Genomic DNA, 19,419 nt, shown 5'->3' on the forward strand with positions numbered 1-19,419 from the left:
ATAACAAAACCAGGGTTTGCCTCCAGGTCCTCTGACTCCAAAGGGCAGCCAGGTGGCACAGTGGATAGAGTGCTGGGCCTAAAGTCGGAGACATTCATCTTGCAGAGTTCAAATCTGGCTGCAGACACTAGCTGTGTGACCCTGGGCAAGTCACTTCACCCTGTTTGCCTCAGTTTCTCCATCTGTAAAACAAGTTGGAGAAGGAAATGGCAAACCACTCCAGCGTCTTTGGCAAGAAAACCCCAAACAGGGTCACAAAAAGTCAGCCACAAGGAAACAACTGAATAAACTCTGACTCCAAATCCTTTCAAATATTATGCCCAATGAAGGCCTCTTTCTAAGCTTGGTATCCTATGTCTTTGTCCAGCCAGAAGGGACCTCATATGGCATCAATCTTTCTCATTTTACAGATAAGAAAGCAGGATAAAAGAGTGACTTGCCCTGTAGTTAGTAGAAGGAGCAGGGTCGAAATTTGAACCCAGGCCCTCTGACTCTAAATCTAGCCCTGTTTGTATTGGGTCATGCTGTCTTCAAGTTCTAAGATCCCTCTGAGCTCATAACTTCCAGTCTGTGACCTAAATGACTAGCCCTAGCCTAAAAATGTTAAGTACAGAAAGGTGAAAATCCCAGTCTTTTGATTTAGACCTGCCACATAGCAGTCTCTAGCCAGGCTCTCTGCTGCCCTCTGCTGTCACTATTGACACCAGAACGCCCAACTCCTCCGAGAGCCATTCACACACCCTTTTGCCTGCTCTGTGTATAGGGTCAAGGCCAGCTCTACTGCCCCTTCCCCCAAGAAGAGAAGACCTCTCTCCTTCTGAAACCCAAGCATGTCTGACTTGTATGCATTTATCACATTTCAACTTGTCTCATTCTATCTCTGGACATCTCAACCCTCTGCTGCTGTTAATAACATTTCATTTCTATAATGCTTTAAAGTTCAATAAGTAGTTGTTTTTTTTCTTGATAGCAACCCTCTGAAGCAGTCAATGCAAAATGTATTATCTATGTTTTACAGATGAAGAAACCGAGTCCCAGAGAGTTGCCCAGCTCAGCAAACATCAGAGCTGGGATTTGAACCTATCTGTGTCTGACTCCCAAAATCCAGGGCACCTTCCACTATGCCGCATTACCTTTCCGGGATACAGCTCCCTGAAGACTGGGACTGTATCTCTCTATCTGGCCTGGGCAGCAAGGGACGGAAAACAGATACTGGCCTCTCACCGTACCCCTCCCACCTCCCTCCTCGCCCCCCTCCAAGAAGCTCAAAGCATGCAGACAGGTTTAGTTTCCAGGTGTTTTATTGATGTGGGCTCTATGACCACTGGTTTCTAAAACTTCCCAAAACAATAGAAATGGCACAGCCGCTAATAAACACTAACAGAGCGGTTAGACTGTAAGAGGTCTCACCTCTTAAAAAAAAAAAAGACGACTTACAAAACACTCAACGGAAGGTTAAATAAATAAAACTAGAGACAGTGACACGGCGGTCCAAACCCATGCTTCATTTTCTCCTGGGCAGGCATTGCCGTGTACCAGGAGAAGACACTGCTCCATGCTCTACTCCAAGACCTGGGTCCAAGCTTTCCTTCCTCCTCAAATAATACTGACAACCAAAAAGAAAGAAAATGGGGGGGGGGCACTGAGGTGACTCAAAACAAAACCCAGCAGGGCCCAGGGCACTTCCCCAGCCTGCTTGCCAGGGGTGGGGCAGGTTCTATCCAAGCACACATTGGTGATGGTGCAAATATAGAAAACATGACAACCACAGAGTCACAGGATATCGGGGCTGGAAGGGACCTTAGAGATCATTTAGTCCAGCCCCTCATTTGACAGATGAAAAAACTGAGGCCTAGACAGAGGAAATGACTTGGCCAGGGTCACAAGACCATAAGGTGGATGTCCTTGCCGATACCAGCAATGGGATGTGGCCCGAGAGTTTCTGACCCAAAGGACCACTGGAGGCCGATTTCAAGGCTGCTGAAAGGGTCGCCGGACATATGGAAAACACCACAGCTTGAGAATAAGCTGCTCAAGACTCATCTCTTCCCTCGCTCCCTTTCACATGAGAGTGTGAAAGCAGTTCTGCATATAGACTCTAAAATAGATTTTTTATTCCAAAATCCTTTTTTTTTCTTTTTACATTGAGTTCACGCCTCCTATCGCTTCCCACACTGTGCCTGGAGGCTCGCTCAGGATGCCAAATCCGAGTTCTCTGCAGGCCCCCCAACCTCAGGGGAGGCCAGGCCTAGATAGGGCCCCTTGCCCCCAGGTGCGGTCAGATGTCAATCCCTTTGACCAGAGATGTCTCCAGCGTGATGTTGAACTCCTGCAAAGTCTGCAGCACCCGGATCAAGGAATTAACGAGCGTGTGATCCTTGAGGAGCGCCACATCTTCATACATCTGTGCTGTGATCGGACAGTCCGCAAGCAAGGCTATCCAGTGGTGCAAGAGGTGATCTCTGCCCAGACCAGGACGAGTGTGGAAAAAAGGGAGAGGGAAAAAATTACATGCATTAGAGTCAGCCACGCCCACAGTACAAATCACTGTGTTCAGGGACTTCCTGGGGACAGGATGAAACACCCCAGAAGTTGGTGTGCTGGTCAGGTGTTCTGGGTTTTTTTTTTGGGGGGGCAGGGGATTTATGTGTGCTTATTTGCAAGGCTATATTAACCATCCCCTCCCCTTAAGTCCTACTCTGACATGAAGGGGAGCTCTGGGGTCTTAATAGCTATGTCAGTGGAGCACAAAAACCCTAGGAGAGGTAGCCTAAATTAAAGGACCAACAATGGTATGTCCATCAACTGAAAATTAGCTTAATTAAATTGGGAGAGGCTCATCACCCCAGAGGGATGAATTTTTTTTGGCAAAGATAATTCACAGACATGAAGGGGCTGCGATCTGTACCTATGTCCATAAACTCACAGATCCTTAGAGTAGCTGAAGCCTGTGCCACATACCACTAGGAAAGCTGTAGCAGGAGACAGAGAGGGACGGAGACAAGGCCCAGGATAAGGGCCCTCACTCAAATCCACACACTGGAAAAAAGAAGTCCTGAAGGATAGATATTACCTAGACTATGGGCAGCCCACGGTTTGGTCCATCAGTATCTCCATCTTAAATGACATTGCAGATGGACGGTGCCCAGAGTTGAAGAGGAAACAAATGAAGGTGGATGGGATTTGGGAAACTGCATAGGCTCTGAAGGATCCTGAGCCACTCTCTGCATCATCCTTTTTAAACACAAGTGGTTTTTTCTAGTGGCATTCAATGGCTACAAATCATCGAACCCCATGACCTCAATAAAATCAAAATTGCAAGTGCCAAAGGACACTGGTGGAGGCATCGGACCACAGGCCAAAGTATAACAGCAACAACTCACGGGCAAGAAATAATGGAGAAGATGGCATCATGGGCATACTGGACCAGAAAAAAAGAGGCAAAAGAGAAACCAGCTGGGTGCTGGACTGGTGTCCATGATATATCAGAAGACTCAGAGGAAGGGCTCCAGCTCTGTGAATGGTTTTCTTATGGAGGATTTAGAGACCAACAAGGAATGCACAGAACGAGAAGGCATGAATGGCCCAAGATTGGCACACCAATCCCGTAAGATTACAGCCCTGCCTATGGATGTGAGTAAGGGATAAACAGTCAGCCCTCCCCTCACTTCACCAATGGGCTGTCTTTTCCAATATACACTCAGAGGAAATCTGTAACCCCTGAAAAAGGTCTCTTTGGTTTGCCTGAAGGAATGGCTACAATAGCTATTTTTTCTGGCAGCTCCAGTACAGCTGTCCTGCCAGCCAAGCTGTAACTACATTTTTAAATGGTGGTCTTTGTGCTTTGACCACAACACAATGCTGCACTATCCAGGATATGGTCTAGGGGGTGCCGCCCGGTTGGCCAAAGGCATACCTGGCTCCCAGACACACCAACATCTGGAATTTGCCATCTTTGCCGATGTTGCGGGGGGTGTTGTTGATGGCGGTGACAAAGCGGCAGAAGTTTCGGGCCCTCGTCTGCCAGTTCTCCTCAGGGACGAGATCGCTCTGCTCCAGGGTCTCGTAGTAGGTTTGTGCTTTTTCTTTAAAGAAGACGAGAAGTTTGGACCTCAGCACAGACATTCCTGGGCTGCCCTGCCAGAGGCCAATGTCTAGACTCCCTGCTGCCTGGGGCCACCCTTCACATAGAAACATCCAGGCACCGTCTGTCTGTTTCTTCCACCCAATCCCTGAGCACCTTTCTTAACATAACACAGAACTGATTTTTAAAAACGATTGCTGTTGCTGTTGTATATTTTAAACATCAGCACTCTCTCCCTCTTGAAATTACTTAATTTTACCTTGTGGATGCTTCACATTTACCCGTGCACATATTGGGACTTCCACCTGTCCCAACTCCAAGCAGAATGTAAGTTTCTTGCAGACAGGGACTGTTTCTGTCTTTGTATCTTCAGGGTCTTACACACACTAAGAGCTTGACAAATGTTTAATGTTTAATTCAGTCTGTTGAACATGTAGATGGTATACAGTGCTGGGGTCACAGTTAGTATGCAATAACTGTTTATTTAATTGACTTAAAATAGTTTCAGATTTCCTATTCTTAATTTTAAAAGTTAAGACAAACACTTTCTATTTAAAAAAAGCACAGAACCATAAAATGTTAGCACTGGAAGTCTCTAGGCCTCTAGGGCTCATCAAGTCCCAATCCCTTAATTTAACAGCAGGAGAAACTGAGGCCCAGGGAAAGGAAGTAAGCTGCCCAGGGTCATACAGTGAGGGAGACAAGGGCCAGGAATCTAGATCCTGGGATTTCAGATACCCAGGACAAAGTGTTCTCTCTCATTTGTGGGATGAAGAGGAGGTGGAAGAACTGAGTAAAAAAAAAATGCTGCTTTTTCAATTCAATGAAACACCACCATTGATTAAGTGCCTGTCTAATAGGGCACCTCTTGCCCAGACAGGACCCCTGGGGATGGACGTGGCGAATTCCTGTGGCTCTCAGCAATCTCAACGGAGGGAACTCAGCTAGGTCCTGGGGTTACGAATCAACAATGAGACGCAACAGTCCCTGCCTTCAAGGACCTCACATTGTACTTTTAAATGATATCTCTCCATCCTGTTCATTTTTTCCCCCAATAGATCTGTAACTCTCTGGGGAAAAAGATTTGACTCCCCACCCCCCCAACCCCTCTCCTAAAGCAGACACACACACTCAGACATAAATATCCAATGAAATGGTGCCCAGGCAGCTTACAAAGAACCTAAATCTGGGATATTCTCATAGGTGCTCCATCTTAATGGGGGAACCTACCTACTGCCCGACCTTAGACCACCAGCTGGCTCCTGCCAGGGAGAGCTGGGGACGTCCTATCCTGTGGCCTGATACCTATTAGTCCTCAAAATCCCAGAGACAGAGGAACCTCACAAGGCATCTAGGCTACCTGCTACCTCAGTAAGAATCTTTACTATAGTTTGCCTGACACCTGAACATCTCCAGTGACAAGGAGCTCACTACCTTTCAGGAGCCCGTTTCACTCAAAATACATCCAATTGTTAAGAATGTCTGCCTGATGCTGAGCCAACATCTGCCTTCCGGTAATCCCTCTTTCTCCCACCTATCACTAAATTGGTCTTATTTCTGGATTTGGGGGTCATATATTACACCAGCTGCTGGTCTTATTTCTGTGGGCCCCTGGCCCACAATACTCCAACTGTGGTGTGACCAGCCCAGAGGATGCCACAGACACTGGTTAAGTGGGAATGGTTCACTGGGGAGGCAGTGGTCTCACCCCAAATGTAGAACCCTGGTACCCTCCCTCCTACTTTGCCCTTCCCCCAATCCTGACCCTCACCTCAACTCACCCAGAAAATCCCAAATGAAGACGTTTTTGAAGAGCCGGGGGGATTTAAATCCGTGCTGAAAGACCTGCTCCAGAGCAGACACCAGGCCACACTCGCCGCAGAGCAGGAGCGTGAGGCTGCCACGCTGCAAAATAACCACGAAGTTCCTGGGTCCCAGGGATGCCTTGTCTTCTGAGGGAGCCCCAGCCGAGACTGGGCAGCTGATAGGCCACCCACAGCGCTCCCCTAAACTTACAGTGGCCTCCAGAGACTACAAGGCTATCACATACGGATGGCTGGAAAATGAATGAATTTCTAGTTGGGCAAAGAGGGAGAGGAGGGCAGGAGTGGATGAGCAGATGCTGTGTCTCCTCTGGACTTTGGGGTCTTACTTCCTTCCATGAGGAGTACGATGAGATGCTTTCCTCTTCCCCAAACTGCTCACCCCCAAACCTGCTTCCCTCCTAATCCAATAGTAGAAAAGCAACTAGGCCATGAACACTAAAGCCATCCATGTGGTCTCAAAAGCCCCTTCAACAAGGTGAGCTGCTCAAACATAAATTAATGATAATAATAATAACAACTTCCATTGTCAGAGTGTCTTATTATGAACCAAGTACTTCTCTCATAATCCTATGTGGTGGAGGACAACACATGTAGTGCGTCTCCTTTTATAGAGGAGGAAACAGAGGCTCAGGAAATTGAAATCATTTGTCCACACTGGCCCAGGTCAAAGCCAGGCCTCGAACCTAGGTCTCCTCCATCTGAGACCAGGGCTCCCTCCCGTGTCCCACTGCCTCCCATAATTCTGCTCCTGTAGCTCTGGGTCACGGAAGGGGAGCTCACCTCTTTCTCTGGCTTATGGAAATGCTTGACAATGCCGTTGACGGCCTCCCCGATGGACTCCTGGATCTGCCCCGTATTTAACTCTGCATGAGACAGAACCAAACCCAAGGCTCATCTTGGTCTTTCTCCCACAGCCCTGGGTGTGTTATTCCCTCTCCTCCTCCCGTCCCCAGCAGACGACACCAGGGCTGCTGTTTCCCAAGACAAAGGCACCTGACCCAAAGGAAGCCATAACTTCAGCAAAGAAGAGAAGGTCCTGCCACAGGGGCCACAGGGTCATAGGATTCAGAGTAAGAGTGGTCATCTAGTCCAGCCTCCTGGCACCAGCCAGGCAGCTAGCCTGAGGCAATGGACCAGAACAGGGCCAAAGATATGAGAGCCAAGAGCCGCCAACCAGGCCCAACCTGAGGCTCTGTTCAGCAGCCTTGCAGGCGTGAGCTCAAAGGACCACAGACAGGCTGAAAAGAAGGAGAGGGAAGGGGCCAACTAGTCCATCCCCCTGCCTCTGTGCAGGGTCACCTCCAATCACCCAGAGCTCTGTGCCCTCCTCTTCAAGGCATTGGCCAGACAGGCCAAAGAGTTCACTGTCCGTCCTTCTTAGTAAAAGGAAAAAAGTGTTTCTGCTGCAGGGGGAGAGAGGGCAAAGCAGGGATTGTCAGGGACCGCAGACAGTTTCTGAGAGGAAGCAGCTCTGGGCCTCTGATCCCTATGGGGGTGGGGGCATGGGAAGGAGCAGGCCTAGAGATCCTCTGTGGGAGAGCTGGGAGTGCTCGCAGTGAAAGGCTCGATGCCTTTCTGTGACCCACCTGCCCAGCTGGGCCAAAGCCCCTCCCCTCCAACTTACTTGGCTTGTTACTGGGAGAGATGGTGACAAGCCTCCGTATCATGCTGGGTGACTGCTGCAAGGGCGGGGTTCGGCACTGCCTCTCGTCTGCCTCAGGGTGAGAGGTGAGCAGCTCCCCCACCAGGACCCTCTCCAGGCTCCCATCGTCCATCCCCTTCCCGAGCCACCTGCCGCAGGGGAACCTAGGGGTGCAGCCAGGCGGTGCCAGAGTCACCCAGGAGATGCCTCTCTCTCTCTCTCTCTCACACACACACACACACACACACACAGGAGGGGTGCAGCCATGCAGTGCCAGAGTCATCCGGGAGATGCCTCTCACACACTCTCTCTCACACACACACACACACACACACACACACACACACACACACACACACACAGGGCCATACACATGCTGGGGCTCCTCCCCATGGGTCACTGCTATGCTCCTGCCTCCAAGAATAAGCAAAGCTTCCTCAGACACTGAATAACCACACCAGCTCCCATTTCAACATGGCGATTTAAGGTTTACAAAGTACTTCCTTCATGATACCCTAGTGAGGCAAGTAGCATGAACACTAACATTTCCTTATTATAAGTGAGGAGGGCAGAACAGGTATCTCAAAGGTGCTCGGGGTCCTCGGATGTGGAATATCAGTCATGCCAGCCCTCTCCCTCCAGTTTAGAGGGGCTGGGGACGCACTTACTTATACGTGTGTCCCGTGATCTCGTTTCTGACCATCACGTGCTCCACTAGCCACTTGGCGTACAACCCCGAATTATCGTGGCCGATCTGGACAGTGGTGAGCTTTCCCAGGTTCTGGTACTGCCGAGTCCAAAAAAGAGAGGGGAGGGTGCAGCGATGTAGCAGGAAACCAGGAGAAGCAGGCCCCAGAACAAGGGGCTTCCCCAGCTAGGCCCAAACTGTTCCAGTGCAACTTTTAACAAAGGTCTGAAGGGCCCTCTGGGACTGATGTGCACCCCTACCACAGCCAACCCTGCCCAACGCCAGCTCTGGCCTTTAGAAGCCACAGGACCAACCCCACCCTGAGCCAAACACCTACCAAGCTTTCTGGGTTACAGATGTGGTGAAACGTGCATATGTATACATATATACAAAGTCATATGTGTGTATACATGCAAGCATGTGCACATGTGTATAGGTGTGCACTGTACTATATACATATTTAAATGTAACATAAATATACATGCATGTATAAGTTTATACATTGATATGTCATATATCTCGTATAATTTGTCAGTGTTGTTATGTTATATCAGTCCTGACTAGACTTGCTGAATCCTCAACTTAGGGGAAACTCTTTTCTCTCAATCTTAGCTCCTCTCCTACGGGGGCTGGGGAATGCGGCTTGTGGGGGTGGCAAAGAGAGTCGGTGGATGCACAGGGAGAGAACGTGTCACTGGGTCTCTACAGATAACTCTGTAAAAGATCTATAAACTCACTGGGCTTAGCACAGAGACCACCACTTTCCTGATCTCCCTGGGCCTTGGTTTCTTCTTCTGTGAAAGGAGGGGGGCCAGACTAAAGGATCTCTAAGGTCCCATTGGAGATCTTCCAAGGCGACGATCTCCCTGGCTGAGAACATACCTCAAAGGTCATCTCCAAGACGCTCCTGGGGACCTGCAGGATCTGTGTCTCCCCCAGCTCTCCCGAGATGCAAATCCAAGGATTGGCCGTGAACATGGAGCCTCCCAGCTTCTTGCTGGGGATGATCAGGATGTGGTATGGGATCACTGTGCGGGCAGAAGCCATGGGTGCACTTGAGGCTAGGCAGGCTGAGGTAAGGCCCAGTGACACTCCCCCCCCCGCCCCAGCTGCTACCTGCCCGTCATCAATGACCACTTTGGTATCACTTGGTATCTACACCAGTCTGTGAGGGAGACTCCTCCGGCCCAGCCAGTGACCTGCCCCTAGAGGTGAGAAGGAAGGGAGAGCTGCGTGCCCCCACCAGCGGTTCTCACAACTATAGGACTCAATGGAGCATGACCTCAGCGATGAGGGCCCAAACTCAGAATCGAAAAGCTAAGGAACAGCGACTACCATGGGAACACAGGAGACCAGGCTGCATCGGGCGGTCACCCAGCTCCAACTCCAGCAAGCAGCTTACGGGGTGTATAGCACTGCCTCTGGCCAGCTTCATGCTGGGCAGAGTCATGACAGGCTGTGGGGTAGTGGAGAGAATGCTGGACTATGGGCCAGGAAGACCTGCGTTCAAATCCTGCTTCTGACACTTACAAACTGTATGAACCTTGGCAAGTCATTTGACCTCTCTCGGCCTCCTCATCTGTAAAATGGGGATGACAAAGACTTTTCACGGTTGTTGTGGGAATCAAATAAGGTAATACCTAGAGTCTGAGGGTCTGGGTTCCAATTCCACCTCTGATGTTTACTACCTTTGTGACCTTAGGTTAAACTTAACTTTCCTTGGCCTTAGTGTTCCCATCTATAAAATGAGGAGGCTCGACTAGCTAATTTCAGAGGTCCTTTCCAACTACACAAATTCAATCCTAGGATCCTAAAGTGTTTTGCAAACCTCAAAACGCTGTGTAAGTGCTAATTGGTTTTCATTTTTATGTTTTAAAACAGGACACAGGAACTTAAGGGTCATCCCAGGGACACTCCACAGGGGTCATGGATCCTTCCCAAAACTAGTGAGTGATGGTGTAATATCTGGGACAAACTACGGGTTTCCTCACAGGGAAAGGGGATGAAAATTCAGAATTCTGCTGATCCAGAAGGGAAAACACAAGAGAGTTTTTCTTAACCTTTTCTGCGACATGGACCCCTTTAGCGAAGCCTGCAGACTCTCTTTTCAGAACAATGTTTTCTAAATGCCTTACATAAAATACAAAGGATTACAAAGGAAACCAATCATGAGGAAACAGTGAAGAACGACACTCACATATGTGTGTATTTTTTTTTAAGTTCACAGAATCCAGGTCAAAAACTCCTTTGCAAGAATCTGCTTCTACAGCCTCAAGATTTTAGGATTCAAATACCGCATTAAGTCCCAGACTCAGTGGATGATCTAATCCTCAAAAAACATTAATAATGCCATTACTATTCTTCACTTGACTCGGTTTTGTAACTTTGGTTCCAAACTATTCTCTCATCACCTCACTCTGTCCTTAAAACATTCCATTCCTTTTACAGAGTAAGAAACTGAGTCTAACCCAGCTCTCCTGCCTCCCTCACAATGCCACACTGGAGGGCATTTCTTTCCTTCAGCCCAGAGTCATCCATGCCGCCCTTTGAGAAGCCAAGGCCGCAGAAGACTTTTCTGCAAAATGACTTTAAGAGGGCCCAGCCTTCCAGCTTTGTCATGCTCTCTTTCCTGAGTCACTAAGTGCCCCACGGCTGAATGGCGCCCTTGCCTCCAGGCAGACTCTGATAGGGACGGTTCCCTGGCCTACCAGTAATGTGGGACAACTAGTGCCACATTGGTAGCATGCTGACCCAGAGGGTTGTGCTCGCCAACCCAGAACGGGGTCATGCCAAGGAGCTTCAGGGACAGACAGCCATTCTCTCCCACCCAGAAATGGCAAATGTATACTTCTATGCGCACGCGCACACACACACACACACTCACACATGCATATACATTCACATATTTACATACATACATGTACATATGCATGCATGTATACCCCCAAAACAGACCCATACACACATACACATGCCCACACTCACAAAGACACACATACATACCTTCACACATACCTTCACATACTCATACACACGTATACACTCTCACACACACACTACACATACACACATATACACATACCTTCAACACACACCTTCACACATTCATACACACACATCTTCATACACACACACATCTTCATATACTCACAAATACATACACACACACACATATACATACCTCCACACACACCTTCACACATTCATACACACACATCTTCATACATTCACACATACATACATACACACTATACACACACACACACTCAAAAGATCTACAAAAGGTAGCAAAAAGCCAACAGGAAACGGGTTACCATTCTCTCAGAAAAAGAAAAAAACCAAAAGGATGAGAGTGAAGTCTCCAGAAAAGTTCAGCCAAGACTGCAGAGCAGGAATGGGATGTGAAAGCTACTCACTGATTGTCGTGAAGACATTGGTGAAGCAAAAGTAGTCCACGGCATTGAAGGACAGGAGGTGATAAAGGAACTGCTCCTTCTCGTCATCGCAGCGCAGGAAGGCATAGCGCTTATACAACTTCCTGCCGAGGAAAGGCCATACATGAGCCACAGGCAGACAGCGGGGGCTCAAGAGGACCAGGGACCTGGCCAGGCTGGATGAGGAATGGCCTTCAACGTTTTGAAGGGTAAGAACAGGCAGGACTGGGCTCAGCTGCTCCCTGAACGGGAAACGGTCACACTGCAGCATCATAGGAATCACAGATCTGGAAAGCACCTTGGAGATCTCATAGTACTTTACAGAAGAGGAAACTGAGGCTCAGAGTGCTTCAGAGATGTGTCCAGGGTCACTCAGACTGCAGGTGCCAGGCCAGGATCCCAAGCGTCCTCTGTCTCCACATGTCTGTGGCTCCCTTTCCACCATGCCACATGACAATCCTTCAGATCACTGAAAGGGTAATCATGTCTTCCCAGGGTTCTCTCTAGAAGCCAAACATTCACCAAATCCTCGCCTTCCCACACCTGAACAGAATCCTTCTATATCACATTCAACAAGGGACAACCCAGTCTTTGTGGGATGACCTCCAGTGACAGGGAGCTCACCACTTTCCCAAGGTGTCCTATTCCACTGGATAGATGGAGCTAAGTGTTCAGAAGTATCACCTTAGAACAAACCTCAATCTGCCTTTTCCCAACTCCCACCATTGCTGCTAACTCTGCCATTTGGAGGCTGACAGAGCAAACCCAATCCCTCTCCCTCATCCCCCAACAAAGCCTTTCAAATACTAGAAGTTATCACATCCTACCTTCCCCTTCCATTCCTCCTACTTCCAAACCTTCCGTTCTCCGGGCTAAATATCTCCAGTTCATTCAACCCATCCTTATGGTAGGAACTCAAAGCTCTTCACCATCCTGACTGCTCTCCTCTGAACACCTCTAGCTTATTAATGTCCTTCTTACAAATGTGATCCCCAGAACTGAACACAATATCCCAGACATGGTCTGACCAAGGAGGAGTATGGCAGGGCTCCATCTCCCTGGTCCTGAAAACTACAACACTCTTAAGGCACTTGAAGATGCCACCAGCCACCATATTCCACTGTTGACTTGCACTGCCCTGCTGGGCCACTAAAACCCCTCCTTCCTTTTTCAGATGAGCTGCTGTCAAGCAATGTTTCACTATTCTATACTTGAAGAAGCTGGGGGTGGAGTTCGAGCTCAAGTGGAAAACTTTACATTTCTCTGTATTAAATTTCACCTTCAGATTTGGCCCCACTTTCTGGCCTGGGAAGCTCTTTCAACACCCCCAGTTCCTTCCACCAATCATTGTGTGGTAGACTCAATCACACTACTCTCTCTCAACAGCCCCAGACACCTTCAAATTTTACTGTACAACCTTTGCTTTCTTTGAGGCTTTATCACAGAACAGGGAGAGGGATTAAGTTTGTTCTGCCAGGCCCCAGATGGCAAAATGAACAGTAATGGTGGAGGTGATGAAAAAGTCAAATTGAGGTTTCACTTCTGAACCCTCAGAGACAACCTCAAGAAGAATGGGGTACGGCGCGGGGGTGGGGTGCAGTGTGCTCCCCCTCACAGGAGGTCACCGAGCAAAGACTGGATTGTCACTTGTTGAGTATGACTGAGAACTGTGTCTAACCTCTCCATTTCATAGTCCCTGAAACTTATTCTCCACCTCCCAAAACTCAAGAATTTAAAACAGATTTCTGACAGCTCATCTCCCAAGAACCAGAGGTTCAATGCCATATACCCTCAACATTTGGTAAATAGGAACTTAGTGAACTGAATTTTCATCTGGGTATAAAGACCTACCAAGCCACGCTGTTTTTAATTCTTAAGGATCAATCTAGTGATTTCAGAGTATTCTTGTGAAAGAAAAGTTAGGGTCTCGTAATATACAGCTCTTAATCTCTGCTGGACAAGGTGATGGTGGGGAAAACAGAATAAAGAGATAGAATTCTGTGGCAGAATTCACTGTGAGTGGGCTATGGAAGGAAAGGAGGGGACACTGCAAAACCAATACTCAAAAGCAGAATGCAACAGCAGAGTCTGCATGGCCCCAGAAGAGCTCACCCGCAGCCTTCTAAGCACATCCCTGCCTTGACCGACTCTACCTCACACCCATTATCTGCCTTCCCTCCATGAAGGGCATGCAGGTTCTTCTTACTTGGTGAGCTCGTGATCTGAAAGCAGCTGTTTCAGGTGCCGAGAAAGTAACTTTTTCTCCATGCTTAGCCGAACCCAGGCCCTGGCCTTGCCAACATCAGTTTTGATCTCCCCGATGTTCTGGATGTGCCTAGAAGGAAGCAGACCTGCTTTAGTGATCGCCCGAGGGAGGGACAGGAACAGCTACCCCACTCTTTCAAGTTCCTCTATGCCTGCAGGTCTATGAGACATTTCTGCAAGAGGCACTAAGGATGAAAGGCTCCTTCTACAGCCAAGGGACTTGTTTCAGCTGCTCAAAGTTGCTCCTAAAAGCCACTGCAGGTCTTGGAGTAGCCTACTTTCCTATAGCACAGTTAAAAAGTTTCTTGAAAAATTCTCCAACTGATAAATGGTCAAAGGATATGAAGAGGCAGTTTTCAGAGGAAGAAATTAAAGCCATCTATAGTCATATGAAAAAATGCTCTAAATCACTAATGATTAGAGAAATGCAAATCAAAACAACTCTGAGGTCCCACATCACACCTATCAGATTGGCCAACATGACAAAACAGGAAAATGATAAATGTTGGAAAAGATGTAGGAAAACTGGAACACTAATACGTTGTTGGTGGAGTTGTGAGCTGATTCAACCTTTCTGGAGAGCAATCTGGAACTATGCCCAAAGGGCTATCAAAATGCGCATACCCTTTGACCCAGTAATAGCACTTCTAGGGCTGTATCTCAATGAGATCATAAAAATGGGAAATGGACCCACGTGTACAAAAATATTCCTGGCAGCTCTTTTTGTGGTGGCCAAGAATTGGAAATGGAGGGGATGCCCATCAACTGGGAAATGGCTGAACAAGCTGTGGTATATGAATGTAATGAAATACTACGGTGCTATGAGAAATGATGAGCAGGTGGACGTCAGAAAAACCTGGAAAGACTCATATGAACTGATGCTGAGTGAAGTGAGCAGAACCAGGAGTAGCAGCCACGCTGTGCGATGACTGACTCTGACAGACGCTGACAGACTCAGCTCTTCTCAGCAATGCAAGGGTCTAAGACATCTCCAAAAGTCTCACAATGGAAAAAGCTGTCCACAGCCAGAGAAAGAGCTGTGGAGTCCAAATGCAGACAGAAGCACACTATTTGCTCTCCTTTTCTCCTGTTGTTCTGGTTTGATTCTTCTTTCTCGTGGTTCCTCCCATTGGTCTAATTCTTCTTTACACCATGACTAACGTGAAAATATACTTAATATGAACGTATAAGTAGAGCCTATATCAGACTGCTCACCATCTTGGGGAGGGGAAAGGAGAGGGAGGGAGAGAAAATTTGAAACCCAAAATCTTATGGAAGTGAATGTTGAAAACTAAAAAATTAAGAAATTGTTTAATTAAAAAAAAGAAAAAAGTTTCTTGAAGAAACTTTAAAAACAAAAACTCCCAAATAGCTACAAAAAACTCATGAAAAAAATGACAACTGAGAAACCTTCTTGGGTTAGCCTGGACCACCCACTGGTCCACAGAATGCCAAGTACTTTACACAGAACCCTTTGTGAATGCAAAGAGACCTCATGTCCTGGATGAGAGAGATCCTTAGGGGAGGCATGGCAGAGCTTGCATCAGACTTCCTCCGTTCTGAATCCAATAGTATTCCTAAAAATAAGAAGTCAATTCAGCATTTCCAAAGAGCTTTGAACAGTCACTCACTGATCAAAATGGGGATATGTATGGATACGTACATGCATGCATAGATACATCTACCTAGACGCGTGAAAATGCATCTGTGTCTATATGTATAATTGTGTACCACCTCCTAACTGGCTTCTGCCTCTGGTCTTTCCCCTCTTCAGTCTAGCTCTTCCTAATGTGCAGATCTCATCATGTCCATCTTTTTGGTCAAACATAAATAAACCCCTCATTTGGCACTGAAAGTCCACTGTCTTACTCCACCCCACCTTTCCATTCTCATTCTCACTTCTTCCTCCTCCTCCTCCTCCTCCTCCTCACACATTCTTTGCTCCATCCAAATGGGACTCGACTCATTCACCAGTTCCTGATCTCATTCTACCTTCCACCCACTTGGGAAGAGCTCACACAGGCAATTCCCCATCCCAGGAATGGAACGAACTCCCTCCCCCAGCTCTGCCTGCTGGAAGTGCTCTACCTCCAGGGTCCAACTCAGGTGCCACCTTCTCTAAGAAATCTGCCCTTATCCCCTGCCTCCCAGTTACAAGGGTCCTCTCTGTCCTCACATTCTCTTAGAGTATATTCTGTCTGGATGACGAGTCTTTTGTCTCCATGCATTGTCTCATATTTTTGTGTATGCAGGATATTTCCCCTACCTTCCATTAATAATAACGGTAGTGGTAGTGGTAGTGGTAGTGGTAGTCACAGCAGCAGCAGCAGCAGCAGCAGTAGTAGTAGTAATAGCTAGCATTTATATAGTACTTTAAGGTTTGCAAACCATTCGATAAATATTATCTCATCTGATCCTCACAACAATCCCCGGAAGTAGATGCTATCATCATCCCCATTTTACAGAGGAGGAAACTGAGACTAAGAGAGGTGCAGCCAGTTGCCCAGGGCCACACATCTGGTAAGTGTCTGAGGTGGGATTTGAACTCAGGTGTTCCAGACTCCAGGTCCAGGGCTCTATCTACCGCGCCTCCATGAGGTTAGGAACCAGAACCAGACTAGATACTTCTTCCTTGCTTTATCATTTACTTCCTGTGTGAGCCTGGCAATTTCTCTTACCCCCTGGAGCCTCAGTTTTCCCCTCAGCAAGATAAAGCTTAATAAAACTTGCACTACCTACCTCACAGAGGTGTTATAAGGACCAGATAATAGATATAAAATATTCTGTAACTTTAAAGCAGAAGGTGAAATGTTAGCCTTTGCTATCATTACCCTTCCTCTTATTAATGTATAATAATAATTACTGCTATTATTACCATCTAACTAATAATTATTATACTAATATACTATTAGCATACCAATACTGTTGGTATAATAATACTATTAACATTATTGTGATTATTCCATAATTATAGAAAACACAATGCCAGTCAGTGCCAATGAATTCATGTGTCCTATGCTTCAGGGAACGTTTCGTAGCCTTTTCCGCTTCTTGGAAGGCACTGCCCTGCAAATTTGGAGTATTTTATATAAGAGTAGCCCAATGAATCAATAGACACTTATTAAGCACTGACTCTATCACAAGCACTGTGCTAGGCCTGGGGAAAGAAATACAAAGAAGGAAACAATCCCTACTCTGAAGAGGCTAGACCCATAGGCTCACAGGTCTATAACTGGAACAGACCTCAAAAGCCATCCAGTCCAACCCCTCATTTTACAGATGAGGAAACTGAGGCCTAGTGGGGTTAAGGGACTTGCCCAATGTCAAGTAGATAGTAAATGGCAGATTCTTCCCTAGAGAGAAGAAACCCCTGTACCTGAGGTACTCAAGCTTCCTGACGTCAGCTTTCTTTGTCGATTTTCCTGATAATGCAACAGATGTGACCACAAGGCGGACTTCCCCTGAAGAACAGACAAGGAAAGTGGAGACAACAGCTTAGTTTCCAAACTACAAAGAGCAAGAAAGGAACACAAAGCTTCTTTTGAATTGTGAGTGGAAATCTGAATGCAGGGAACCTTGGTTCCTACCCTAATCTTGGCCAAACGAAAGGAATCTGAGCCTGCTCTGGCCTTACCATGCACGCACAGACACACACATTCTCCTCTTAGAATCCAGGAAATACCTTCAACGTGGAGGCGGGATGGCCTCTGATTGGCCTTGCTACAGTGGGGACTCCTTTGGGCAGGGTGGGACTAGAGGCCCCTTCCAACTCTAAAAATCCTGTGCTTCTGAACAATCCATCAAAAGAAGAAGTGACCCAAGCCTATGCAGGCCTTTCCTTCTAGCCCTTGGAATGGTAAGGAAAAGACAGTCTGGTAAAGGAGCTCTATTTCAGAGTGAGTCACCCAGGGGACCAGCAGGGTACAGTGTGAAAGCCCCTACACACACACACACACACACACACACACACACACACACACACACACACACACACACACACACACACTCCCAGTGTGCTTCCACCCTGAGCTACTAGCCACAAACCCAAGATTCTTTTTTTCTGGCAGCTGTGGAATATGACTATTGAAGTATGCAGGGAGTGGAGCCTGGGCTCCTCTCCCAGGACATAGCTACAAGGCATATCTCATGCTTTTACTTAATCACGGGCTCAAAGGAGAAGAAATTTAAGCTGGGAAGGGCCTCATCTAATCACCTCATCTAATCCAAAGCAAAACTTGGGATAAACCCCAGGTATCCCATGGGCTCTGAAATTCCAACCCAGTCATAGATTAATCCTGCTCAACATGCTAGTAACAGGAAGACTTCAGAAGACTTTCTAGAGGCTGAAAGGTAAGAAAATGAGATTTTCCTGCAGGATTTAGGCACTTAAAAAATTAAATCTCTGGTCTTACCCTAACCCTAATTCAACTCAAAGCAAATAGCCCATGTTAATTCAGTCCTGGGTGTTCCCCCAGGTGCATGAGTGGTCCCTTAGGTGAAGGGACTGTGCAGGGACAGAGAATCACACTTTCTGCTGCCCAATGGCAGGCAAGGCAGGAACTCTGACCCAATTCTAGGGGACACATGGCTCCTTGGGGGCCTCCAGAATTATGCCTCATTTTTCCCAGTTTTAAAGGGGGATAGTACTTATATTAGTCATCTCATAGAAATGTGGTGAGATCAAATGAGAATGTGAAATCACCAGGCAGACCAAGAAGCAGTGTGTAATCAATGATAACAGCAGCTTTCCCGTTTGTCTTCTATTTCTTCAATGCCTGGCAGGGGCATGGAGGTGACTCTAAGTTCTCAGAGATGGTGCCCGCCAAGCATAAGCTGTGGAAGGCTACATTACCCGCCAATAGTCATGCAGCCAGAATGTGCCAGAGATGGGACTAGAACCCAGGTCTGACTCTGAGGTTGGCCCTTTATCTCCTGCCTCGAGCTGCCTCTAAGGAAGATCCTACTTTTCCTTCAAAGCCCAATCACCTCCCCCTTCTCCAGGAGGCCTTCCCTCACCAGGCACCCTCACCTTCCCACTCACAAAGCACTCTGGAGCTCTCAGAGTCACTTTGACTATACCATATGGAACAGCGGGCTTCCTTACCTGTTTGACCTGCAGCCCATGGCTCCAGATCCTCTCAAGGAGGTCACAGAGGCTAGCAATCAAGGTGTTCTCCTCCACACCAGTGATGTTGACTTCTCCGTGGCCCAGCTCCACAGCCTCTCGGCCCATCTTCTCCACCAGCATCCTCTTGGTCTATGAGGCAGGTGACACAGTGAGAATATCAGAGTCAGCAAACCAACCGAACCAAAGGTGCACAGAAATGGCCCCTGACCTAGAGCACCCCAGCATCTGGGAAGGGAAGCACCTGGGAAAACAGACACCATCTGGACCCAGCAAGCACATTTTCTACGTAAAGAGCTCCCAAAAAGTCTGAGCGAAAAGAAAGGTCATCAGCTAATTTCCATAAAATGTCTTA

General features: G+C 47.5%; 1 protein-coding gene across 2 annotated transcripts in view; it reads right to left on the reverse strand.

The window, feature by feature from the left end:
- Nucleotides 1-1,283: 1,283 nt before the first annotated feature.
- The window catches only part of DENND5A (DENN domain containing 5A), a 96,884-nt gene continuing 78,748 nt past the window's right edge, over nt 1,284-19,419 (reverse strand). For both annotated transcript variants that reach the window (XM_021001903.2, XM_021001902.2), the window contains 12 exons: nt 19,044-19,196; nt 17,316-17,400; nt 15,432-15,516; nt 13,881-14,009; nt 11,657-11,778; nt 9,123-9,268; nt 8,221-8,339; nt 7,535-7,716; nt 6,691-6,773; nt 5,866-5,989; nt 3,917-4,085; nt 1,284-2,462 (listed from right to left, as the gene is read on the reverse strand). In XM_021001903.2, coding sequence (XP_020857562.1) covers nt 2,279-2,462; nt 3,917-4,085; nt 5,866-5,989; nt 6,691-6,773; nt 7,535-7,716; nt 8,221-8,339; nt 9,123-9,268; nt 11,657-11,778; nt 13,881-14,009; nt 15,432-15,516; nt 17,316-17,400; nt 19,044-19,196 — 1,581 coding nt within the window. In that variant the 3' untranslated portion in view covers nt 1,284-2,278. The remainder of the gene's footprint in view (nt 2,463-3,916; nt 4,086-5,865; nt 5,990-6,690; nt 6,774-7,534; nt 7,717-8,220; nt 8,340-9,122; nt 9,269-11,656; nt 11,779-13,880; nt 14,010-15,431; nt 15,517-17,315; nt 17,401-19,043; nt 19,197-19,419) is intronic.

The sequence above is a fragment of the Phascolarctos cinereus genome, unplaced genomic scaffold (genome assembly GCF_003287225.1).
Source record: "Phascolarctos cinereus isolate Bilbo 61053 unplaced genomic scaffold, phaCin_HiC Scaffold_9;HRSCAF=440, whole genome shotgun sequence".
Taxonomy (NCBI): domain Eukaryota; kingdom Metazoa; phylum Chordata; class Mammalia; order Diprotodontia; family Phascolarctidae; genus Phascolarctos; species Phascolarctos cinereus.